This window comes from Molothrus ater, chromosome 2 (assembly GCF_012460135.2).
Source record: "Molothrus ater isolate BHLD 08-10-18 breed brown headed cowbird chromosome 2, BPBGC_Mater_1.1, whole genome shotgun sequence".
NCBI lineage: Eukaryota > Metazoa > Chordata > Aves > Passeriformes > Icteridae > Molothrus > Molothrus ater.
In genome coordinates, this window is record NC_050479.2 from 107,485,961 (window position 1) to 107,511,856 (window position 25,896).

Genomic DNA, 25,896 nt, shown 5'->3' on the forward strand with positions numbered 1-25,896 from the left:
TATATATATATAAATACTGACCACACTGGATAGAACAAAGAAATGTATTTATACGTCACAAGAATTTGCCAACTCATCTGATGATTTCAAACACATGTAAACTGAAATCAGTGATTTTTGTGTATGTCTTCAAAGTCTAAATCCTAGTGACATTCAGTAGCATTTGTGCTCCTCTGTTATTTTATCACTTAAGAAAATCCCATTCAAATCCACCACAATTTGACACAACTGCATATCTTGCACAAACTGTAACCTTAAGCAAGAACAATCCTAGGAATTTCTTGTAGGAATCGCTACAAGATTCTCTTCAAAGTGTAGATGGAGAGAAGCATTAAAGCAGAAACATATGAAAAACTAAAAAGTCATTGAAAGCTGCTTTTCTTGCAAGCTGAGATTTAAATAAAGAAGGAGACACAGAGGAAACATTCCCTCATGGACGTTGAGGCAGACTTCCTATGATGTGACATGCATGCTGAAGGAGGCCGTGCTCACAACATGGAATTCTGAATGCAAGTGTGCAAAGGGGTTTCTTTTGTTAGGTTGGTTGATTTCCTTAAAACATGAGAAGGGTTCAGAACTTTAGCTACAGTGACGGTTATTCCACCTGGAATTGTGATAAATTACACAGCTACAATAAAATGTCCCACCACTGAATGTGGAATTACACGTGTCTGTAACTGGAGCAGTCACAGATGGCTAGAAGGAAGTGAACTTCCCCTGGTGGGCAACTACCAAAATTCTTCATTGCATTTTAAAAAAATTAGGTACCCACCATCTCAATAAGACTGGACAATTTCTTCAGTTTAATATGACATTGCAAAAGAAAACTGCAGCTATGAACAATTTATGTTGGCTATGTACAGTATTTCTTCTCAACAGACAATCCCAGAAGTACCTATGGACCACAGACTTTAAGTAAAGAAGTACACAATGGAAGATATGCATGCCAAAATTTGGTAGGAACACATAAAGAATCACTACTGAATTTGTCTTACTAAGTTCATATCCAGTATTTAGAGCTGTAAACAGTCAAATTACCTTTGGAGACAGTACATGAAATCTTGCAAATTACAACTATTCATAATCTGTGTATGCTTAAAAGCTAATGAAGGCATTTTAATTTGAGTGCTCTGGCTCTTCTCATATTTTTGCCCTTGTCCCAAAGTACACCAGCTGGACTTTATAGCAGCAAATGATATAATTTGCAAAAGTCACAGGCAGCGAGTGTACCATTATATCCCAAACTGCCTGAAGAGTTGTGACCATGCTGAATACCAAGAGAAGTCCCTTTTTCCTAGTAAACAAAGACAGAAACCAGTTCTATTCCACTACTCTAGTAGATATGGTTGTGTCGTGGGAAAAGAACAGCTTTGCTAACTGCTAAAAGCCTGATTCTGGAAGTAAGTGTCATGTTTCATTTATACCAAAACGAAGCCAAGGCACTTTTTGACTTTTCATGCCTCTTCAGTATTTTGTTCTGTGCCTACCAGCAAATCTATCAGGGATTTCCAAGTAGGATAATACAAGAGTAGCACTAAATTCTAATAAGAGAAAAAGCCTGTGATCAGCATTTCACAGATGATCTTCAGCTACCTGTAAGATGTATGAATTACTGTATATATGCTAAGAAAACATACGATGGCATGGTGAGTTACAAAGACTTTTTGAAAGCTATTTTCTATTACCTGCCTGCCTGACCGTATTTTGCTCCTCATCAGTAAATTGCTCATTCAAGCAAGTCCACTTCATTTATTTCTTTAAACAATAGTTGGAGATGTTCATACAGAAAACTCTAGGCACCCACAGAGTTAACTATGTCCAGAATTGTAAATTATGACCACCCAGCAGCAAAAAATCATATACAAATAATGAATCAGCTCAGTCAGCCAATAAATCAAATCCATAAAAACTTACCCAAGGGTTCTACAACATACCACCAAGAATTCAGTATAGCTGTACACACATATATTCTAATTCTGAGACCATATTTTATATACCTATGTGCGTTGTGTATATGTGTGTAAATTTCTGCATGTATAAATCCATACCCATCTGTCTGTGTTATGAAATATTTTTATATATGTGGGTGATTCACTTACTTTTCACAGAAATGTGGTACAAAATATGAGACAGAATGAAGCCATAAGAGAAATGCTTGGGGAGTCCAAATATAAATGAGTAACATTTTCTTTTAACTTTCAGTTTCTAGTTTATTTCTATTTAATAAATAAAATCTGCTCTGTTGCAAAATAATTCGAAAGCAAACAAATTAACAGAAAAAGCAAATTTAGACTGCAGAGTGAAACACTGACTTCTTTTTGTATAGCCAGTGTTTCTGCACATGTGATATCACAAATTCAATATATTTCAGTCTTCTACATTACAGTGTACACAACAACCCATTTTCTTTCATTTTCTAAATTGAAAGTAGTGGGCATGTAATATTAAACTGCCAGACAGTGCCTTTGCTTTAAAAGTGTCCTATCTAATTATGAATAACAATACAACAGTCAAAGTACAAGGTGAGTCCAGGCAGTTGTAATTAATAGTGCCAGCAATCCAAGTAAAATGGAGCTTTTATTTCTTAGTTAAGAAACAGAATTTGTTCATTTCCTTCTGTCTGGTCTAGCATCCTAAAATATCCGTATCTCAACTCCCCACTGCACGAGAGGCTGTCAGGCATGGAATGTCAGCAATAAAAGGCAGCTTTGCAGTTTGAACAAAGTTGAACAAAAAGGAGTACAAATGACTATCTATCTTAATTTTTATTTAAAAATTTGTATCCTGTTCCAAGCCTTGTGAATCCCATATATTCTTCCCTACCTATTATAGCATGCTTAAATATCACACACTAGACATCAAAATGTGTTTGGAGCTGGTCCTCAACAATGACTAAAGTTTGTTCTTGTTTAACTTCAAAGTTCAGACGGACGAGTCTGTCCTGCTTTCTGTTCCATTCTCTGGGACCCCAGGAAGGTACATGCTGCCTCCTCCAGATCAAGCACACAAAAATTTCTATTTGAAAGTAGTCTGAAACATTCTTTCAAGTGGTCTTCCTGTGCTGTAAATCTGTCATGACAAAGTGCAAGTCAATTGTTCCCCGCTACCCTACAGACCAACAAAACAGCTTTGCAATACAGACAGGCCTGAAGGCAGCCTAAAGAAAGGTGCAAAATGCATAGGAAGGTGGCTTTATGTAAAAAGAAGGTATTTAAGGTAGGTAAAATGACAATAGATTCAAGCTGCTGCTTCTGGCACCCCTGCCAATCTCATACATCAGAGGCAGAATCGGATTCAAGTCCGTTCATAAGACTCGTTTTCCCACTTTCCTGGCCTCATTATTAATGGCTGTAACTACAAGAAGGTGGATATTTACAAAGGCTTAAGGGTTATCTACATCCTGAATTGCTTGGTGAATTCAGAGGCAGCTGACAGTTATTCAGCCATTGGCATTATCACAAGACGCCAAATATCACAATTACTTTGTGTGTTTGATGCTTCACCCAATGAGACTGTAGAAACAGCCAAGATACATGCAGAATTCCATAAATCAAGATCAGAAAAGAAAAATCCATGCCTCAGCATATGTGATTTTCAGAAGTTTGAAACTGCAACAAGTCCAAATTAACTTTCTATAAACATTTGGCTTTTGTTAATCACAAAGGAAGATTTAATTCAGAGGAAGATTTACTTCACAATAATCCGTATTGGCTCACATTAGTCAGAACTAATTTCTGAACAGACAGCTTTGTTTATATGGCAATATTTGAACCAGTGAAATACTTCTCTGAAATGCTTTCACAGCTACAGTACAAAACATTTTCTATGCAATACTTCCTTTCTTACTATAAACCAAGATGAAAATCTTACAACAAAAGCATGTTACTACTATATCTGGTCTGATCTGTTCGACAAAGATCACCAAAAAATATAAAAAAAGAAGAAGCAAATGCTTCATAAACTGTTTTTCATATTGTTACTTATTAAGTCCAGAAAACACACTAAATTCAACTAATGGACAACACTTAGGCACATTTTACGGGTCACTAAAATTATATCTAGAACTATGAATCTTTCTGCAATGTCCAAAGAAGGCCCTGCATGGGAATGATGAGTTTACAATGACAACTGTGAAATTTCTGTAAAACTGTAGATTTAACCCCATGCATAAATCTCCCCGGGATGCACTGGTGCACATGTAGCTTTCACTACAATCAGTGATTGAAATCAGAAGTAAAAGTGAACTTGAACTGAACTCAATGTCTGGTATGTCTTCATTTGTCTTCCCTTAAGCAAGCCAGAGGATTTGAAGTATCAGTTACACATGAATTTTCTTTTAAGCATCACCACTACTGTGTTATTTACACACCTCCAAGGATAAAATCTCAGACCAGCCAGGGTTAATTTTCCACACAAGATCTCTCAGTTTTTAATTACCTTACCTAAAGAATCACAAATGTAATAAAGAAAAATAATACTAACAAACCACAAATTTGAGAATATATAAAAAAATCCTACCTGACAACCATAAAAGAAACTATATAACCCAAATCTGCAGAGGAATTTAGCAGCCTGTTTCCCACTGTAAAGGAAAGACCAAGGTGACTCTGAGGGGCTGTGCTAGAGTCACCAAGGATGAAGGCAAAGGCCCCACCCCAGACCTGACTCTGCATGTGGCAGATCACACCTACACCCTGCAGACAGCACCAGGGGTGGAGGGAGGAGAGTACAACCACGTATTTCCAAAGGGGCCCAGACTCTGCTGCTGATTCCAAGGCAATTTCAGTTCCTGACTGCCACTGCAGGTATTGACAATTTTGTCATGCTTTTCTAAGTCTGGAGCTAATGTTGGCAGGATGACAACATGGATTTAAGACAACTGTATATTGTGGGGTGTATTTCATCTATAGAAAATTTCCTACATCCCCCTAAGAAAAGAGCAGCTGTGCAGAGCACAAGTCTTCAACAGCAGAGTCCTAATGCTCAATTTCAAACTTTAGAAGGATGGGTAGGTAAAACTTCACCAAGACTTGTAATCTGATGAAAGACATTTCTCAGAGTGCAGATTTCTCACAGCCATTGTGCTAAAATACAGCGTTTTTCAAGGTTCTTGTGTAGGGTCTTCTAAAGGGAACTGCTCTGACAGGACTCAAGTTATCAAGAGATTTGAAGTGGAAGTTTGTAGGTCTTCTCCTACCATGAGCTCCCACAAGAAAATGAAAGGCCTTCAGCAGGCAAAACCAAGGCTCTCCTAGACTTACAAGTACAATTGTGAAGCAGCAACAAAATCCTCACAGTCCGAGAGGAGGGAATAGAAATGAATTATTCACATTTTTCTCCTGGCTGGTCTGTGCAGCAGGTCATTATTTTCATCTGTGGCTTCAGTCACTCCGTGACCTTCTGAGATGCAGCAGTTTTGGCTGAGACTCCCACTTGTCTGGAAGAGAAGGCACATCCCCTCCGAGCCTGGCTGCCCACTGCTGGCTCCTCACTGGAGGGACGCAAATCTCAGGCTCCCGGATCCTTCCCGTGACCGCTGCACTTCCTGCACTAAATTGCCTGTGAAAGCTTTCCTCCCTGGAGCTGGCACAGCAGCTTCCCAGGGGAAGAAGGATTTGCTCAGTTCCTCTGGGGCTAAACCTGAGCTCTTTATGGCAGAGAACACGCACTGAGAACCAAACTAAGCAAATAAAATTAGTCACAGGTAACTAAAATGCAGCGGATTCTTTCATACATTGCCAAATTTGTATTTTGACAGTTTTAAATTTTGAGACAGATTGGACTTCTCATTCAAAACATTTTCTGTAAAAACTTAATAATAAAATTAACTCCCAAAGAAGTTTTGGCCCTGCCAACTGAACACTACAAATAAACAAGTATTTTGCAAAAGTAACCTTGAAAAAAAAAAAATGTTTTCTAATGTATCTAAAAACCTACTGATTCTCTGTCTTTTGACCAAGATGACATGCCATGGAAATGAGACCACACTCCAAAAGAAGGATATAAACTCATGTTAAATTCCTATTGCATTTATCCCTGAGTGAGCCTAAGTTCAGTAGAACTCTTTTGTAGTAAATGCTGGACATTGAAAGTTGTGAAAACATTAAACTTTTCCCATCATTTGGCAAAAAGAGGAGCATATGCACTGCAATGCTGATTTTCCATGAAGAGTTAAACACAAAAGTCATACATTAATCTGCCACATTTCACTCTTCCATCACTGTTCACCACAGCTCTCGTGACTGCAGCACATGCAAATCATAAATCACAGATTTCCTTGTATTTTTTGTGGTTTGCACACAAGTCTTGTGTTACAGGACTGAGGCAAAAACCTGCAGTCATAGGCAACCACAAGCAAATCTTGAGTGTAACTTTCATTATTTCTGAAAGACTGCTGAAAAACCACTGGGCTTGACATTGCAGCTACAGAAAGCCTTCTCCTTGGAAGATGCTAAAATTAAACTCACAAAGAACAAGGAGCAGAATGTATGCACAGAGAGGCAAAGAGCAAATCCCCCAATTTCCCCAGCTCACAGAGCAGCCCAGAATCATTATTTTTGTGCTCAACTTTAGATCCTCCAGAGAAACTCCACAGGCAGGGTGTGACCTGCACATCTTGGTCCGTCCACAAATGTTCTTTATTGCCACAGACTTAACAACACAAGGCTGATCTTCAGCAACACAGAGCCAAGCCAGAGGCTACTTGGAGCTTCTTTCACTCATGAAATAAGCCAGCCCAGGCTGCAACCAAGCAGAACAAAGCCTACACTGCTCCCATGCTCTACATGAGCGGAGAGCAGCGCTCCCTGATGCTCACATATCCATCCTTTAGCTGTGATAGCTCTGAGTGCTGCTGCTCATGGACACTGAGAACACATTGCCCTCTGCTTGGGCTCTCCCCACCCAGCCCTATGCCTCTGGAGCAGCAAACCCTTATTGCTCAGTGCATAGATGGAAGTGAAAAGCCAGAGAGAAGGAAGAGAGTGAAGCCCAAAAAGCAGTGCTGGGGGCTGCCCCAGCTATTCAGGCAGGCTCTGGAGCCCTGCTGGGATAATTGCTTCCTGCACAGCAGCTCCTTGCTATTCTTCCCAGATGCCACAGTGGGTTTAAACTTCTGGCACAATTCTTGTTGGAGTTAAAGGGTTATTGTAAACTGCACCAATGGAAAAGGCTGAGAGGGAAATGTGGCTGCAAGGGAGGGAGAAACTGTTCTGGACACTGAAATTAGTAGCTGCTCAGCTTTTCACATTTGTATTTACAAAGCAAACTAGCTGGCCAGGTTCTGTATGGAAATCAGTCTCATGTTTGTGTAATTGGAACAGGCTTGTAAAAATGGCAGAGAAATTGAAATTACTCTGCACTTTATTTTCCTGTTTCATCTTGTGTCTGTGTGCACATCTCCTTTAGAATTAGCACTATCCTGTCATAAATGAGAAGCTTTGACAGCTTCTGTATGAGCAGTGTGAAAAGAACATAGTGAATAAAAAGTAATCTTTACAGAAAACTAGAAGTGTTACTTGATCAGATTTCAGTTCACTTGGTACAAATTACCTTTTCATGACAGTGACAAGAAGCTAAAAACTGCATATGCCCCCCCACAGCATACTCTCTTCCCCAAAACCACAGAAAAAGCCCACATTGTGTTTCCAATACATACAAATACAAACACTGAGTCTGAAGTAAACACTTCACTTTTAAAGACATTACTGTTTCTTTACCAGCTACTTAGCATGACAAACAAACAGACAGTTATAATTTTGCGTTTAACACACATCTATCTCATGTTCTGGCTCAATATTTCAAAAGTAGATGGCAAAATTTAGGAGTCCATTACTGCTGGAGAAGGTGTGTGGTAGTCAGCATTTCTGCCTGTCAGATGGACATATTGACATGTACAATGAGTTGAATTTGCAATTCCACTTTCCAGACCTCATCCTGAGTGCTGATCACCAAAAGGAGCTGCCAGTAGCCCCTGGCATGCAATGCACCCAGTGCCACCACGGCCCATGGGGACAATTTACAAGTGGAAGGTGCCCTCCACAGAAGGCCTGAACCTACCATTCCAGAGGCACTCTCTGACTCCAATCAGTGTCCCAAATATGCAAAAATATTTAGAGGGGAAAATATTTTAGAGTGACATTTCTTTGTGTTGTAAAGACAACGATGCAAAAAACCACACACTAAAGAGTGCCAGGGAAAGCTGACCCAGGTGAACAAGGAAGGCAATATTTAAAGGAATATATTGATAACATCCATGAAAACAAGAGACCTTATCAATAAGCTTCCCTAGTCTTCTTGTCTACTTTTCTAACACAAACATTAGCAGGATACATAAACAAATTACAGTATGTCACATGAGTACCCTGATGTCTGCACCAAGGTATAAGCTTACAGAAGAGTTTGTGGAGAATAAAGATCATCCTTGTTTATCTCAGAGGACACACATTCACTGTTTGCACTTATTTATAACCAGAAAAGCTAAATAATTTATATTTGCCACTCTTGCAAAATGATTCTTTATGGAAGACTCACATTATGGTTTTCAAACCCTGAATAAGCATTCAGAATTAAGGAGAAAGAATCAAAGAATTCTCAAGTAGGATAAATATAAAAAGAAATATTCAGTGAATCTAAGAAATCATCAAGTGTGCTTTGTATTTTGCATTGTACTATTAGTGACTATCCTTCATGTGTTTCAACCAGACTTTTTCTAAGACAGCCATATTATTGACTTTGGAAGACAAAAGAAAACAAATTTCTTCTGAAAGTGGAAGTCAATCATGACCAGAGAAGCAATCATTTCAGAAAATGTTTGATAAAGAGTGAAAAAACATATTCTGATGATTGTCTTCTCCTTTCCAACAGTTCCATGTGTTATTGCACATCTGACCAAAGTGCCATAAAATCATAAACAGTTTTGTCATTTGATGAGATTCACTTTTAGTGGATTGCAATAAAATATTGCACATTTTTCCAGACCTAAAGTTTGGCAAGAAATGTTTGTTAGAATATAACATGAATATTTTTGCTATATTTCAGAAGAATGCTTAAATATTCTTAAGTTTCTGAAAACAGGAATTCTGGATAAACCTGCTAGATTTAAAAATTTCTTCAAGATCTGGCAGGCCTAAAGCACAAATGCTGTATTACAGATATTATTACTGGCACTTGCAAACATGCATGCCAAGAACAATCTGATATGCAGGCCATTCTATGCATGGAATATTAAAATAATAAAATATTAAAATATTTGCTGTATTTAGAGTTGCCTTTAATAATGCATTAGATTTGGATCTTGGCTCATTTTGCCAACTAATTTCATAGCAGGATTGCCTGGAAAGTTACCACAAAGGTATTGCTTTATGATCCTTTAGTTTATGATTAGTTTATGAACTTTTCAACAAATGCTTAGGAGGAATTCACCTTGAGGCAGAGGACTGGGCTTGACACACTTGTAGCCCAACCAGCAACTCTGTCCCTGAGACATGAGAGGAGACAAAAACCAAAGCAGGAAGAGGGGTTTAATGAGATGCACAGTTCTGTGGGGACCAAAAGAACATAAGTTCATTAAATGTGGACTTGGAAGAAAGAATGTATACATACAGGATTCCATTGGAAAGGAATTTTATATGCCAAATTAGTCAGGTAGGCACATAGATATCAGAGTGGCTTCCAGTGTTTCTTTTTCTGTAGTTAAATGAACTTAATCATGTAGTTAAATGAACAATACTCTGTCTTTTCAGAACCCTCTTTCATGGAACTACTCTTCAAACACTCCCAAAGGGAGAAACCATTGGGTCACCCCTAACTGGGGTTAGTACAATTGTTATTATTATTAAAAGTTTTCAGACAAGTCTAAGAGAAGGAAAATTACATACACCTAACTGAAATGAGTGATTTAAGGCTTGCTACCTAAAAGAATCTGTTCAAAGCATTAATGGAGAGCACAAAAAAGGATACAACCCTGTCCCAGTATCATCTCAACTCTCTCACCTGAATGTAAAGTGGACAGAGAGAACCTTGTATGTTATTTGAATGCTGCAAATTGGTACCTAGGTGTAATGTGTGTAGACTTATTTTAAAGACTGCATTTTGTAGCAGGTAAGAAGCAAAGAATACAAAGGTAAAAACTAGTTTACTATGGGCTGCTCAGGGTTAAAAGTAATCTCCTCCACAAGCAGAAACAAAAAATCCCTTCACATTCTCCACAGCACCTGAATAAATACATCATCTTTACCTTATAAAACTTGTCAACACTGGTAGTATCAATTCTCCAATGAGAATTTGCTGAAGTCCTTTGAAACAATGTTCAGAGAGAGAATTAATCGATTTTTCCATCTCTTGGTGTCATTATTTCATGAACACAAAACTGATGGCCATTAACAGCATCCAGAAGTAGGTGTGGCCAATCAAATGTGTTTTATCAGAGGACAATCTTGGGGAAAAAAATGAACTCTGCTAAGAGTACATTTAGAATCATAGAATTGTTAAAGTTGGAGAACTTCAAGATCAGTGAGTCCAACTGTTAATGTACAATATATTAAAACAATATTGTGATTCAACTTGAATAATCTGTGTCAACAGGCTTCTCTTACAAGAGAGTTCTCTTGGCTGGTTATCAGTGCCACAGACAAGTATTTGTAGATACCATTTACTGGATTAACAAAACAAATCCCATTTTAATTATAATCAGCTTATTATCCAACATGATACCTTGCTAAGAGAATTCCACATAAATAAAGAGTCCTTAACCTGTCAGTAACTAGAACTTAGCCCACAGAACCAATACTTAATGCTGACATTTGTCTGTCACCACACACTTTTTTGCACTGGGCGGCAGGTATGAATGTGTCTATTTTCAAATTTAAATAGAAAATGGTTCTTTATCTTTTTATTTTTGTTTGTAGTTCTAATTATTAAAATAAGTTGCTGTTTTAATAAAAGCAGAGATAAATCTGGAAGTTTTAAAATTTCATGTCTATTTTAACACAAAATTAGGAAGAAACACGATTCACTCTCAAAAAACAAGACATATTCCTATGAAAAAGAAATGAGGAGCTGAGACTTCAGTATAAGTTGTGTGTAACAGTGTAGGTTGATAAAGGCTCCAAAAGCACAGGTATCCCTACCATCAGAAGCTGTAATGATGTGTTAACCTTGGTGACAGTCAGAAGAGAAGGGTCAAAGGTTCAGCTGGCATCCCTGGGGGGGATCCTTCCAGGTGAATTTGAGACTCATTTTCAGGGCAGCACAGTAAAACTGACACTGCAGTCTGAGAAATGTACATGCTACAAAGGTGAAGAACTGCCTTTTTCTTGAACTTGCTATTCATAGAAGTAGAAAAAATGGTCTTTGTTGAGATGGTTGAAGTAGGGGGAACACAGTTTGCTACCACACGAGATAGTAAAAGATAACATTTTTAAAGATCATGTCTCTTTTTAAATTGGAAATAATTATCAGAGCAGGCTTGCAACTTAATTTTTTCTGGTTGCTCCAGCTACTCTTAATTTTGTGTATTTTAGAATTTGTTTCCCATGTCCTACTTAAAAGGTTCAGATTGCTAAAGTTAAGGTTTCTCCTCATGCTGAAAAACCCATTACATCTACCTACCTTTATTACCTTCAAGAATAAAAGATAGAACAGATGACCTCTCACAGCACCAAAGCCTTGGATTATCAGTGACAAAAGCAGAGTAACAGTTGCCACCACCAGTCATGTAATTTCTAATATTTAAAAGTGACAATGCAAAGGATACAGGCAAAACATGGGAATCTTCTTAGCAGAAAGTCTCATTAGAACAAAAATTGAGAATCAATATGTCCAAAAAGCTGAAATACCTTAAGTACCTTAATGACAAACAAGCCAATAAAAAGAAGTGAAGCAGTAACAACGTTAGCAACAAAAAAAGTGAAGAATGTCAACTCGTTTAGCACATCAAAAAGAGGCCTCTTCTCTTGCTATAAATTATACTGTATACTTCCCTGGAAAGTATTAGTCTCAGGAAATGCAATGGTAAAACTTACACTGATTTCAGGTAATGCCAGAATTCCACCCTGAGAGTTCAGGATGTGTGCAAAGCCTATTTTAGTGAAACATGCTAACCATGCAGATTTCCCAGGAGTTATAATCATGCAAAGTACCTGCTCTGCAGACATTCCTAAATTATTACAAACCCCCAAGATCCTTGAATAGAAGGGACAATAATCTCAAAACCACTGTAATGCTTCAGCATATAGTTAAATAATAGAGATGTTTTCTTTGTAATCACAGAAAATCTCTAAGTTACTGTAGCTGGGCGAGATCCTGCAAGTATTATAGAATCACAAACACCTGGAGTGGAGCATGGCCTGAATATGAAAGCGAGGATATGATTCTACTGTTTTGTCTACAAAAAAAGAGCCTATTTATGATTTAGGATGCAATAACATTTCACACTTTGCAAGGTGGCACAACACAGCTTTGTTGTAAGTGTCAGGCTGCTTTACATGTATGAATGAATTCAGGTCCACAACTCGTGAAATGCTGAATAAAAAGAACTGAACAACTTCAAGGCTTGCCCAAAATCACACAGGAAGATTGCAGCAGCAATCTGCTCTGCTTAGCTTGCAGACTCTCTACCTCAAGGCCATCTTTCATTTACTGCACAGTAATTTTCTCTGTAGGAAAATGTTTTGCAGCACACTTCTAGAAATCATGCTGCAATGACTGTAGAGTCTCATGGCAAAACAGATCTTCTGTGATTCTGTTAGGTGTGCAGGTCTGCCAGAGAGCACAAACACTCATTTCTGGAATACCTGTAATGCACCATGAAATTACTTCAGTCAGGTACCTGCAGCTTCTCTGGTAACACTTTACCGTGAATGAGTAATTTTACTTTTTTTTTCCTTCTTGGTTTTCATTAGGTCTTACTCCAAGAGAAATGCCTCAAACTGAACACCACAGCTCAAAGAAGTCCTAAGAGACAAATGATTTCATATGAATGGGGAGAGCAAGAGGTGCAGAGCTTGAAATGTGAAGTGTGCTGGAGTTTACTCTGAGCCATCTTGCCAACATCTTTTACTTTCAAAAACCTGACATTCTGAATGGCATAGACACTTTGGAAAACAATGATGAAAAACCCCCACAGACGTACAGTTAAGAGATCTTGATTCGTCATCCTTTTGTTCAGGAAACCAAATTTCATATTTTGTGAGGGAGGACAAATTATTCAAGCACAGATATCTCTATGGCTAGTTTCAAAATTCAGTATATTCCATGCGGCAGTAGAACCAGGAAAGCTTTTCACTTTCTCACGCTTTACTTTTTTAACAGCATTATTTTCCATGCCAGTTTTTGGGGGTTTATTTACTCTAAAATTTACTCACATTTACCCCTCTTCTCTCAGTGTAATTTATTCTCCCCTGTGCAGCCAGAACCAGGAGGCCAAGCAGAGGCAAGCAGACAACTGACAACAGCAGCAGACAGAGGCAAAAGCAAAGCTGCTGACTTAGAAAAAACAAGATGAGTATAAATAGATCCAAGTGTAACTAACCACCCACACTTCCACGTTAAACAAAGGAACAATCTTCATGTGACCATGTGCCAAAGAGATTCTTGTTAGATAATGATTTTAAGAAGGAAAAAAAAAAATCAATTAATTGCTTAGAGCAGCCTGAGTATGAGCAAGAATTATCCTACAGCTAGATTAAGAAAGGAAGCAAGTTTGTTGTTTTTTTTTCTTTTCCTTTTTAAAGAGGACAACCTCTTCCAGGCAGACTTGGCCCTGCATAATACTACACAGGAGTCTGGAATAACACCCTGCAATGTGTGTGTGAATCCCTCACTACTGCACGTGGTGAATATCTGAACTTGGCAGTAAGTAATTGTGAGTATATTATTACCTGGAGAGAGAGAAGTACTCTGTTGGGTTGAGGAAACCCAAGAACTGAGAAATTATTATTTTTGAAGTGCTGTGATTTGGACTAGACTTTTCATATAACCAGAAGCATCACAGGAAACTCAGTAAGGCAAAACTATCCAAACAAAGTGAAATAAGCAAAAGTGAAGTTGACAGAACTTTCAAAAAGTAGACCAAAAAATCAAAGCAAACCAAACAAGAAGCTCTAATCACTTACAGCTGTTAAAGGCTCCAAAAACAGGCACTGTTCTTCTCTACTATTTTTATTCTACATTTTTCTTTTGATTATGAGAACATAATATGTGCAAACTCAGCACACAGATTGTTGAGGTTTTATTACACATGCTTTTAGAGTTAGTGTCATTTTTACTTTACAGAAGTAATTCCTAAAATAAGCATGATACACAATAAAGTCTCAGTTAGCAGTTATCCGATATTTAGATTTTAAGTGACAACATGTGGCTGCTGTGGTGTGCAAGCAAGTAGGAATATCAAAAATGCCAAGTACAATCAAATTTATAAGGTCCACTGGAGACTTTCAAGAACAAAAATGTACCTTTTTTTTCTCTCTCTCCCATCCCCCAAAATGGAGAGGGCTTCAGTGTTTGGAGAAGAGAAAACACAGTGAGGAGCTGGGTTCCTTCACTTCACTGTACAGACTTGCCACAAATAATGCGGGGATTTCTGCAGGGTATCTGTTTATTAAAACATGCTTTACAAATGGAAATATCCCTGTATAAGAGCATAAAATAAACCTAAATACAATAAAAAAAAAAAAAGGCTGACAGGTCCAGGAGGCTGCATGAAAGAACCTTGGAAGGCAGAAAATTTGTTTTGCACATTTGATCTGTAGGGATCCTAAGTCCCATGTCCAATGGAATCTTCTCCGAGCACTTTTTCTGCCTGTACACAGGTTGCCCACTTCTCACTGTGAATCCTAATGTTCAGTGTGTCAGACTCATAAAAGCCTAATTTTTTTCAATATTACTTTGCCATCATTGTTTTTGCTCCTGAGGAGGAATGAGGGAAGGCACAGCACTCACAAAAGGGCTGGGGAAAACAGCATTTCCAGAAATGGGTTTTTGATTTAGAGGAGGATGCCCACAGTCTACATTTAAGACTTCCCTGCAGCTGATGAAGGGAGGGGAAGGGAAGAATTAGCTTTCTAAGCCCAGTCTTCATCTTTATTGTCTGTAATATAAGCAAAGGCTCCTTTCCTGATTGCTTAGAAAAACTAACCAAACAGAAATGTTTCTTTTTCATTAGCAGAATAAAATGAATGAAGAAATAATTTCCCTCCCACATCCTTTTTTCAACTCTCTTATTCATCCAAAAAACCCCCAACAACGAGACTGTCAGCCAAACAAAACAAAGAATTTACTTTCTCAGCATAATAAATCACCTTTGCTCCTAACTATCCAAATCATAAAGTCCTACACACCCTGGATAGCTCAAGTAACCTAGTCTGAGATAACAACCACCTGGCTTTTTATTATTTTTTAGGGAGAAGCTTCCCAGACACCATTTCTATAATTTCACATGGTCCCAGAGGTTCAAAACTCTCAATAAGCCATTTTAACAAGAAAATCCTGATAGTCTAATATCTAGGCCTGTAAACATCCCAAAACTCAGAGATCTAACACATACTCTATTTGCTGCAGGCATTTATTTTGTTTTACTATCTAGGTCATCAGTTCATGACTAGGGACAAAAGAAATCCGTAGAGAATTTTCACTCAATGAGAAGTTTTCAAATTCCTCTAAGTCCACAGAGTATCTGCAAAAGAGCCCCATTCTTTTTTGCTTCACTTTCACAATGGAAAGTAGAAATCAGTCTAAAATAAAGCTGACCGTAGAAAAATACACCCTTATTTCACATTAAAGAAGTACTTCTCACTACTGCTGGGTGAAACAATACTGAGAAACCATAGTTATGCATGTCTAATGCTGAACTTTTTAAGTGTTAAGAAGACAAAAATAGCTGGAGCAAAGGACATCACTGATGCAAAAGAAAATTTTTCAAAGTAGTGAAAAAACCAAAAGGAACGGATAGTCTTACAGCTCTAGGGTCAAATATGATCAGCAATAACTTGGTTTAAAATGCCAGCAGATGAATGACCATAGGGAGCCTTTTAATCTAACACTGAATTATGATGAGTTTTAATTCCAGTACTTTTGGTTAGTGTGAACACCATCCATAAATCTGCTAACCTCACACAGCGGATGACACTACTACCCAAGCATGCCCTTGGGAACATGGGAGGTCACTTTGGTCCCAAATGCAAAATCTAGCTGCTGTGATAGCCAGCACAAGCCAACAGACCCTGGTGTTCTCCTCAGCTCACAGATGCCTGACATTGAGCCACCTTCTGCCCTGCATCATGACATTCCTTCCCTTTTCCCTAATTCCAGAGACCATCATAACACTTTGGAGATGTCTGCTGGGAAGACATATCACATCAAGTGTCAAGCTATGCACGGTTTACCCTATGCAGCACAGAAGATTCAGGGTTTATAATAAGCCATTAACAACTTTGAAAAATCTTCTTTTGCATCAGTAATGTCCTTTGCTCCAGCTATTTTTGTCTTGAGGACCAGGCTGGTGAAGGAGTTGGAGCACAAGCCATACAAGGAATAATTGAGCGAGCTGGGGTTGTTCAGCCTGGAGAAAAGGAGACTCAGGGGTGACTTAATCACTCTCTACAACTCCCTGAAAGGTGGCTGTAGTCAGGTGGGGTTGGTCTCTTTCTCCAGGCAGCAATGACAGAACCAGAGGACAGTCTTAAGCTGCGCCAAGGGAAATTTAGATTGGATGTTAGGGAAAAGTTTTTTACAGAAAGAGTGATGAAGGAATTGAAAAGTGATGAGGAATTGTCTGCCTGCGGAGGTGGTAGAGTCACCATCCCTGGATGTGTTCCAAATTAGAGCGGATGCAGCACTCAGTGTCATGGTTTAGTTGAGGTGTTGGGGCATGGGTTGGATTCAATGATCTTCAAGGTCTCTTCCAACCTAGTGATTCTGCAAGAGCTGCAGAGAAGAAAGGGACATCCGCATGGGCATTTTCAGGCCGTTTGCCTTGGTTTGGCACGCGGATGGAGACGCCAAGCTCCTTCTGCCCGCAGTGCCACGGGGGCTGCGTGGCCGTGTCAGCCCCGCGCGGTGCCGTCTCGCAGCAGGGCTCGTTAGCCTGGGCTTGGCGCCGCCTTAACCACTGCCAGATGGCTGCCACAGCCAGCCCACAGCCCACACGTGCACGACAACATCTGCACAGCCACGCTCCTCACAATGGCAAACCCCAAATGCAGGCTGCCAGGGGAGAGCCTTGTAAATAGGTCAGGATTTGCAATCCACACCAAGGTGTAGAATTTGAGCTCTCGCTCTTGGCAGCTGTGGTCAGGGCTGCAGGCTGCTCGTGGATGTGTTAGAGATGAGAAGTTTTGTTTCATAGGGCTGAGTCTGAAAAATGAAGTGAGGATGGTCAGACTCCAAGTAGGATGGAAGAAGTGAAAGAGGAAAATAGATACAGAAATAAAAGTTGGTGTGATATTTCTCCACTTCATTTTAGTCCAGGCTATTAATCAGATTTTCTACAACCTTCCAAGGTGAGCATGGTCCTCTGCAGAAGGTAACGTTTTTTACAGCTCAGCCAAAACCCCGACAAGCAACACACAAAACAATGTGACAGATGATAATCAAAGACTAATGGACCACTGAAAAGAGTAGCAGAAGATACCCTGAGAAACCTTTGTCTTAACAGAGAGTGGTTGTGCAGATGCAGAAACATGAGTGGTTCAGACATGGCAGGGGAAGAGGCAGGCATGCAGAGAGAAGTGAGGGCAAAAATGGGAAAGGTGTCCTCATGATAAGGCAGGAGACAGCACAAGCACTTGGCAAGGAAAAGAAGGGAGAGATGGTCCAGAAGAAACATCTTCAAAGATTTGTGGAATCTGGAGAGCAAAAGGGTTTCAGCAGGAGCAACAGGGACCCTGAAACAGAGCTTTAAGTGTGAACACAGAACAACAGTGTCACATTTTGGAAAAAAACAAGGAGAAGAAACAGAAGGATTTAGAGGAATTCTCACTATCCTCTGCGACAGCTGTGTGGTTACAAATTGTTTTTCACAATTTTTTATATTTTTTTCCCTCTTGGGGTGCCAAGTTAATTCACAGCAGCTCCAGCTGTGTCACCTGTGGAAATAACATTAAGAGCAGAAGAAATATAAATCATTAACACAAACTACTCTTGATCCTTGAGGAAGCCACCATTGTAGGGATCAGGAGATGAAGTAAAATGAGTGGTAGAGTGGGAAGCCAAAGCTCCCAGGGAGGAAGAAAAAGGACTTGGAAGAAAGGAAATTGCTGGGAGGCAGCACATATTGGGAATCAGAACAAAAAATACACTTCTCTTTCTAACCCTCTTGGGGCCTATAGGAAATTGCTTCTCGCCCTTTTATCTGCCCCAAAAAAGAAAAACAATTAAAATGAAATAAAACCCTGAACTGTAAGTCCTTGCTCCCTGCCTTCCCCTCACCCCCACTGCTTGGTGTGCTGTGCACCCAGGCCATGATCTCTCATGCAGCTCTGCACAGCAGACACAGTATTGCCATTAGAATTACAGCTCCTACAGGAGTGTGCATTCTTTTGCTGTGTATCTAAAATACCTAATTTGGGGAAACGAAGGTGTTAAGAGATTAATGATCAATAAATCAATGAAAAAGGAGGAGGCCAGAAAAAAAAAAAAAAAGAGAAATGGAGAAGAAAGAAATAAGGATAAACATCTTGAATTAATTTGGAGGGGCACCGCAACAGTATGGTTTCTGTCAGGAGCATTGCTGCAGTAATGGGTTAAGACTGTTACTCCACACAAAATGCCCCAACAAATTCAATCATTTTTTTTCAAATTCCTCTTGATTCATGTCTGCATTGCAATTTTTCCTTGCAATTTAACTTTAGGAAGAAAGACCCCTTCCTAAAGAGGGAATTAATTTCTGCTCTTTTCACTGTTCCCTCCAATACTAACAACACTTTCTCTTCTCCTTTTTAACTGACAGGTATAGCAATTTCTTCCACTTCCTTGTTTCTTATGATCAAGGTCATGTTGGGATCCACCTATGTAGTTTTAAACTTGCTAAAGCATGATGAGGCTGTGACTGGTCCCACCAAGAAGCAATGAAAGCATCTCTCTTTGGCAATTCATTGACAAAAAAAATGGGGAAAGCACATAGAGCATCTTCCGGTGGATGGTACCATTAAGAAGGTTTTCCTGTCACAAAAGAAGATCAGAAGGCTTTGTTTTCACATTTTGAAAAACATTTTCATCACACACTCATGTAAAAATAGCATTGTGTAAGATCCAGTAGATGCTGCACATTTGTGATGTACTATTTAAGGGCCAGGAAAGGAGATGGGAATTGAAAATTTAAGTTGCAACTCATCTAAAATAAGAGTGTAAGTCATTCAAAACTGTTGATGTCACAAGACAGCCACACAAAAAAGGAATGAAAACCTGTATGCATTATTCATCTTCTAACTTTGATCTTTAAAGCTAAGAAACTTGAACAAGGAAAGATAAATGGCTTTTCAAGCTTTTTCTTTTAAAAATCAAATGAGGATGATTCAGGATAAATGAGAGATAAGAGTTAATACGAAAGAGGGGGAAATTGCAATCACAGTGCTGCATGGAAGTTTCAATGCAAAGGCTTTGCTTTTTGTGTTCAATTACAAAGGATTTCTTTCTTAGGTACCAGCATCCTTTTTCATGTATATGTAAAAGATTTTACCTATTAAAATTTCATGTTCAGTATGCATAGCTTTTTTCTTCTACCACCTATACCATGACTTGATGTGAACAATTAGGAGGCTTTCTGAAGCAGGGGCTCCTAGTGGTCATGGGGCAGGAACAGACTCAGCTGTGAAATCCTGACCTCCAAACCTGGCTCAAGCATCAGCTTGGTCTGGAACTTATGCAAGATATGTACAACTTCTCCCACTGGGAAAGCACTGATAATTACAGGCACTCTGACTGCATCCTGATTTCACTGAGGTTAGTCAATTATGCAGGCATTGCTGCTAAAACATAAGACAAATTGATAGGTCCAAAAGCACATGGAGGTTGCCCTGGAAGAGCCACAAAATCCTCTTTGAACGCTCTGCGCTCCCGAGAGTTTGTAATTATTGCCATTTTTTGCCTAAAGATATGCTCAAAGGCCCCACCATCTTGGCTAGATTACTGATGTCAGCATCTTACAGAGAGACAGCTACATTTGGGATTCACAAAGCAGACAGAGCAGCAGCACGGCCCCTCGAGGGAGGCTCTGAGCAAACCTGACACAGGCAGACACTGCCACAGCCATCACAAATCACAGCTCACCAGCCATTTCCAGCAACAGCAAGGCCCAGGGAAGAATGCCTTGACTTCACAGCATGCTGCAGGAGGGTTTGCTTATCTGAGCTTCCAAATTGTTACCTCCACACAAGCAGATATCACTAATCAGGTGACAGAGCCAGACAGGCTGGGTGGATGCAAGCACCACCATTGTGAGATGGAGGAAACGGATGGGGAATGAGGTGGAAATTTGGGGGGATGTGTGTTAGGAAGGCAGTGAGAACACCATTTGAAAAGTAGTGGGACATTTCTGGGATACAGCAGAAAGATGGGTGAGAAGTGAATGGAGGCACACTGAATTCACAGGCTGACAAGCAACCAACACTGACTGTGATTACTGTGAGTGCCTGAGCAAGTCATTGCTAATGGCACTCACAGCCACTGACACTCTGCCAACTTCATCCAGACAAAATACATTTGGAAAGGCCAAACCCAGTGATTACAGCAGTCAGCAGAAACTCCACTGACTGCACTTCCTCCTCAGCCTGAGGGAATGCAAACTCACAGCTTTTGGCACCAAGGTGACACACGTGGCCACCTTGTAATGATGCTGTGCTGCCATGCAAAAAAGATGGCTAGACTGATGGGGCTGGGAGCAGGGCTGTTCCTGGGGAGGATACCTGGAAGCCTGGAGCCCTGGCCTAGATCCTTGCTCCAAGCAATGGGTGGGTCTAGGAACTTCACCACTGCCAAATGTGTAAACAGCAAAAACGGCTGGAAACAGAACCAGGAACTTCCACACCCTGCTGCGCTCCCTTCTCCCTCTCTCATGGACAACACCTTGCACCTTCCTTCTCCACCAAGTCTCAGCTCCAAGAGGAGTGTCCCACAGCCTCTCCTAGTGCAGCTGGATCATGTAAGAAACTGGAAAAATATATTTGAGCTTTACACTGTTTGCAGTGAGAAATTAGAACTATTCACTGGACTGAGCTGAGGCACCCCTTATTACAGGAGGAATTCCTGATTCCACATTAGGAATTAACTAGGTGAGAAAAATTAACTAGGTGAGCATGGAATCATACTAGCTCTTCTCTGTCCTCATGATAACTGCTTTCTAATTCAATACATTAAGCTAAAGGCAAGTGTCTGCTTCTCAGGCAAGACTGTTCCAGCTTCATTTGTAGTATCTGGAGAGGGATTAATCACATCAAGCATTTGCTTTCATACCACGGTGTACAGAACACACATGAGGAATACCATGTTGAGCCCCAATGCACTGAGAAAATACAGACAACACACTCAAGAGTAGAGAGAAAAAATATGTTGGTGTTGATTCTTCATCATGTGCACCCAGCAGACATTTGTGCACTGAAGAGCCTACGCCAAGTGACTAAAACTGGGCACTACTGGGAGAGCTGTGCTCAAATAAAATGCTTGCTTCTATAAACCCCTTCACAGATAGCTCTGCCCTCACCCTTAACATTCATTTCCTATTGGTTCCATTCCCTAGTTTATAACTAACAGACATATACAGTTTTTTCTCTTCATAGCACATTTATTTGCCCTACAAATGGACCAAAAATATGAAAAGACTGATTTTTATTATCTCACCTACATAAACGCATTGATTTCCTTAACTCTACCCAGGACAAAAAAATGTTTTCTTTTTATTGCATTCCTGAGGAAGTCATGCCTTAACTTAGATCTTATTTATCTACATCTCAGTCAGGAAAAGAGCTTCCAGCTCTGTTGTTCTGGCACTCTTAGGACTCATTCTGAAAAGTCCAGTTTTTCTGACTCATAAATGACAGTGTCACTGCAGAGGAGAAAAAATGCTTCCATATATTAAAAATAGGATTGCTTCATGGAGATACCATCTTCCTGAAGAAAGTATAGATATGAATCAAAAAAAGAAGATGTCAAGCATCATGCCTCATTCAGAAAAAGTACAGTCCTAATGTTTATTTTATATCTCTTGCCAGAAAGGAAAGCATTAATACAATGTGCTTCATGCAGCCTTTGACACTTACAGAACTCTTAAGATTGCAATGAGTCAAAGATCAACAAACCTATAAGAATGAAAACAACTGGAAATGCTTTAGAAGTGGAGCCACTGAAGCTTCTTCATTAATTAAATGCCCACTGGTATTACATATGCATTGAACACCAAGACATATAGGTTGACATTCCCTGATCTGCTAATTTCATGGCTTAAAAAGAGCAAAGTCACACTTGTATTATGGAAATTTACTGCCACTGAGTCAATCAAAATTTTGCCACCACATGAAAAAAAAAAAAAGAAACCTGTCACTTAAACCCTGTAATTTCATCCTTATTTCAGCTTTTGTACTCTTCTAGGTTTTTTTCTCATTCCTGTTGCCAAACTGAAATAGAAATGCCTTTAAGGAGATAAATGAACAGAAATGGAATTATTCTAAGTCAGGTTTCACAATTAGCATTTCATTCCCATCTGCCCTTTAATAAGTTGTCCATTCCAGGTCCCAATCCCCACTCCCCTCCCAGCCACTAGCAAGATCATACAGATGGTTACTGCAAAGCTGTAAAGAGGTACATCTGAATGCATATTTATCCATTTGGCAAGATCCTGCTACAGCTGTAAGAGGATGCAAATCTGCATTACAATGCTGCTTCAGGCTCTCTGGCCTGTGTCAGGGAGCCCCCCTGATATCAAGAGTGCTGCTGAGGACAATGCCAGGCACATATGACACAGCTAAGCTGGGCTGTGGCAGCTCTGTTAATTTACACCTCTGGAGACAAACCCTCATTTGGGTACCTGAAACAAGTGTGAATCTACACCTACGTCAAAACTCACTTTCATTTGTTTGTTTCTGGGAGGCAACATTGATAATGAACAGTAACTCTGCCAGATGACATGGTGAAAGAATACTGTGTGGGTGAGCATTTGATACAAACACCAGAAAATAAAACCAAACTGAGGGGCTTTATTTCATCCTAAGAAAAGCTTTAACACTGCCAGTCAGTGATAGCTACCCTTGTTCTTGGTATGTCTTTGTTCTGGCAGCTGGAACAGTTTTCATCTATAACAAAAGAAATGTACTTAATAGGCAACACCTGAAAATCCTCTGCAAGAATAAACTACAGCAATAAAAAATGCAACTTTAGAAAGCTCTTCCTGGAGGAAAAAAACCAACAACATAGGTAGCACTGGAATCTTCTCTTTATCTCAGGTCAATTGACTTGTCACGGTTGGAAGGAGATTTGAAAAGGAAATTGCAAGTTCTTAGCAAGTATGATTGGAGGAATAGAGTTAATAGCCAGCAATCAGTATAGGTTGGGAAGGGTACTTAAAAATTTAAATGTATGCATACAGCACAACTGCAGAATGCCTGGGCTTTGTGCTGTTTGTAAAAAATAAATGGGATAACAGGCAATTTCAATCTCAAACCAAAATGGTAATTTTATACTTAGGTTGCTGGGGTCTGAGAGTACTTCCATTAAACATTTCCCTCATTTTAGTATGTGATCGAGGCATGTAAAAGGTATGAGCCTCTAATCCTGCTTTACATTAGAAATCTTTCCAGTACCAACAGGACAGTAGGTGCTTCCAGATGATACAGTTTCTCTCATGTGGAAAGATGTTTCTCCTATCACCACTTTGGCAGCAAATAAATGATTTTTGAACCCCATTTTTCACTGCCGTTTCTGCAAGGCCTTTAGGCTCACCAGCTTACTGTTTCAAAAAGATAGTTTTATGATTTGAGGAGCTGCTTTATCCATACTCTGGAATAGTCATGCACTGTATTCAGCAAGTTACAGATACAAATGAGTATGACAACACCTCTAATGAAAGAACAGATTTATGTAAGATGGTGGGATAAGCCATTATCTCCCTAAAGAAATGTGTCTATATCCCCAAAGCCTTTTAATCCTTTCTAACACAACACACAACTTTCCTGCATGTGCTATTTTCAGCAGAATTAAAAAAGATCTCACTGAGACTACTTGTAGTTTTGCTTTCCAACCAAAGGCAGATATTACAGGTTGCAAAAATGTGTAGGTGGATGAAAGGTATGAAAATTATAGGACAGTGATGAGCACGATGAATTTCATTTCCACAAGCTTCCAATTCTTCTAAGGAAGAGAAGAATATAGGTTTTGCATAGGCCTCTTTAACAAACAAATGCATACCCTGCAATGAAGTACTAGGAGATGAGAGGTTACATTCCAAGCTAAATGCAAACTAGCCCTTGCCTGTGGGGCAAAGACAGGACACATCCTGGAAAGGACAGCACAGCCAGAGATGCCCACAGGCTCAAGAGACAAGAAATTAATTTGTATTAGTTGATTCTTGTGTTGTTTGGGTAAAAACTTTTTATACTTACTGTAATTCTCTCATCTTTGTCATCCAGAGGGGTCCCATCTTTCTTCCATGATATAGTTGGCTCTGGGTGACCTCTAGGGGGCTGGCACTCCATCACTGCAGGTTCCCCCACAGCTACCATGACGTCTGAGGGGTTTTGTCGGAAGTCATCCCGTAGAACTGAAAGAATAAAAGCAATGAAGCAAAAAATTACTCAATAATATACTAATAGTGCAGCAAAGTGTTTTGTATTGGCCTTTAATGGTGCCTGTTGTCACTGCATTTTACTTTAACAAACAGATCAGTTAATCAACAGAGCTGGAGGGGGATGTTTAACAAGAGCATGTTGTGAGAGAACGAGAGGTAATGGCTTTGGACTGAAGAGGGCAGGTTTAGATTAGATATTAGGAAGAAATTCTTTACTGTGCGGGTGGCAAGGCCCTGGCATGGACTGGAGAGGCTGTGGCTGCCCCATCCCTGGAAGTGTTCAAGGGCAGGCTGGATGGGACTCTGAGCAACCTGGTCTGTGGAAGGCATCCCTGCCCATGGCAGGGGGTTGGAATGAGATGATCTTTAAGGACCTTTCCAACACAAAGCATTCCATGATTCCTGTCTCAGCTGGAGATGGCAGAGTATCTTCTGCCCAGGTAGAATGTGACTTGGGGGAAAGCACTGCAGAGGTTGCTTTCTGTCCCTTTTTCCTGAGACACGAGGTCAGCCTGCCAGTAACTCAGAGGTTTATGGTTAAAGGTTGGCCACTGGCCATACAAATTGTACCCATCCCTCAATTTAGGGCAAGAAATCAATGAACTAAATAAACTTCCCAGTTCTTTGATGACATTACAAATCACTAAACATTTGCCCAGCCTTAGCCAAACTCATCTTTGCAATTTGGCTTGTGTGTTTTTAAAGAAAAAATATTAAAAACCTTTCCTGCTCTCTGGTAGTTTTCACTTAGCCTAAACCAAGACCACACCCTTCATTTATAAGTTGATTTTGCACCTTTTGTCGATTACCACCTTTGCACACAAAGAAGCATTTTTATTGTAGCTTCATTACTAGAATTTGTTCTTTCTCATCATTTGGCCAGGCCCAGGCCTAGCAAACTCTAGTTTCCTCCAGTCATCCACCATGGATTTTATCAATAGCTGTGTGATTATTTTTCTTTCTGGGAAAGTACAGACATCATCCTGTGCTCAACAGACCACTACACAGGGACATGGTTTAACAGAATAATGGCATTTCTAAGCCTTGCCAAGTAAGTGGCATTAGGTTTAATCTAAAAATAAATAACTCAAATGATAACAAATAGAACGTTCTAGTCCCCTCCACTG

At 39.7% G+C, this 25,896-nt stretch overlaps 1 protein-coding gene across 8 annotated transcripts in view; it reads right to left on the bottom strand.

Moving 5' to 3' along the window:
- Window positions 1-25,896, bottom strand: part of ROBO1 (roundabout guidance receptor 1) — a 687,859-nt gene that overhangs the window by 88,612 nt on the left and 573,351 nt on the right. For all 8 annotated transcript variants that reach the window (XM_036406668.2, XM_036406676.2, XM_036406700.2 and 5 more), the window contains one exon: window positions 24,585-24,742. In XM_036406668.2, the coding sequence (XP_036262561.1) occupies window positions 24,585-24,742 (158 nt within the window). The remainder of the gene's footprint in view (window positions 1-24,584; window positions 24,743-25,896) is intronic.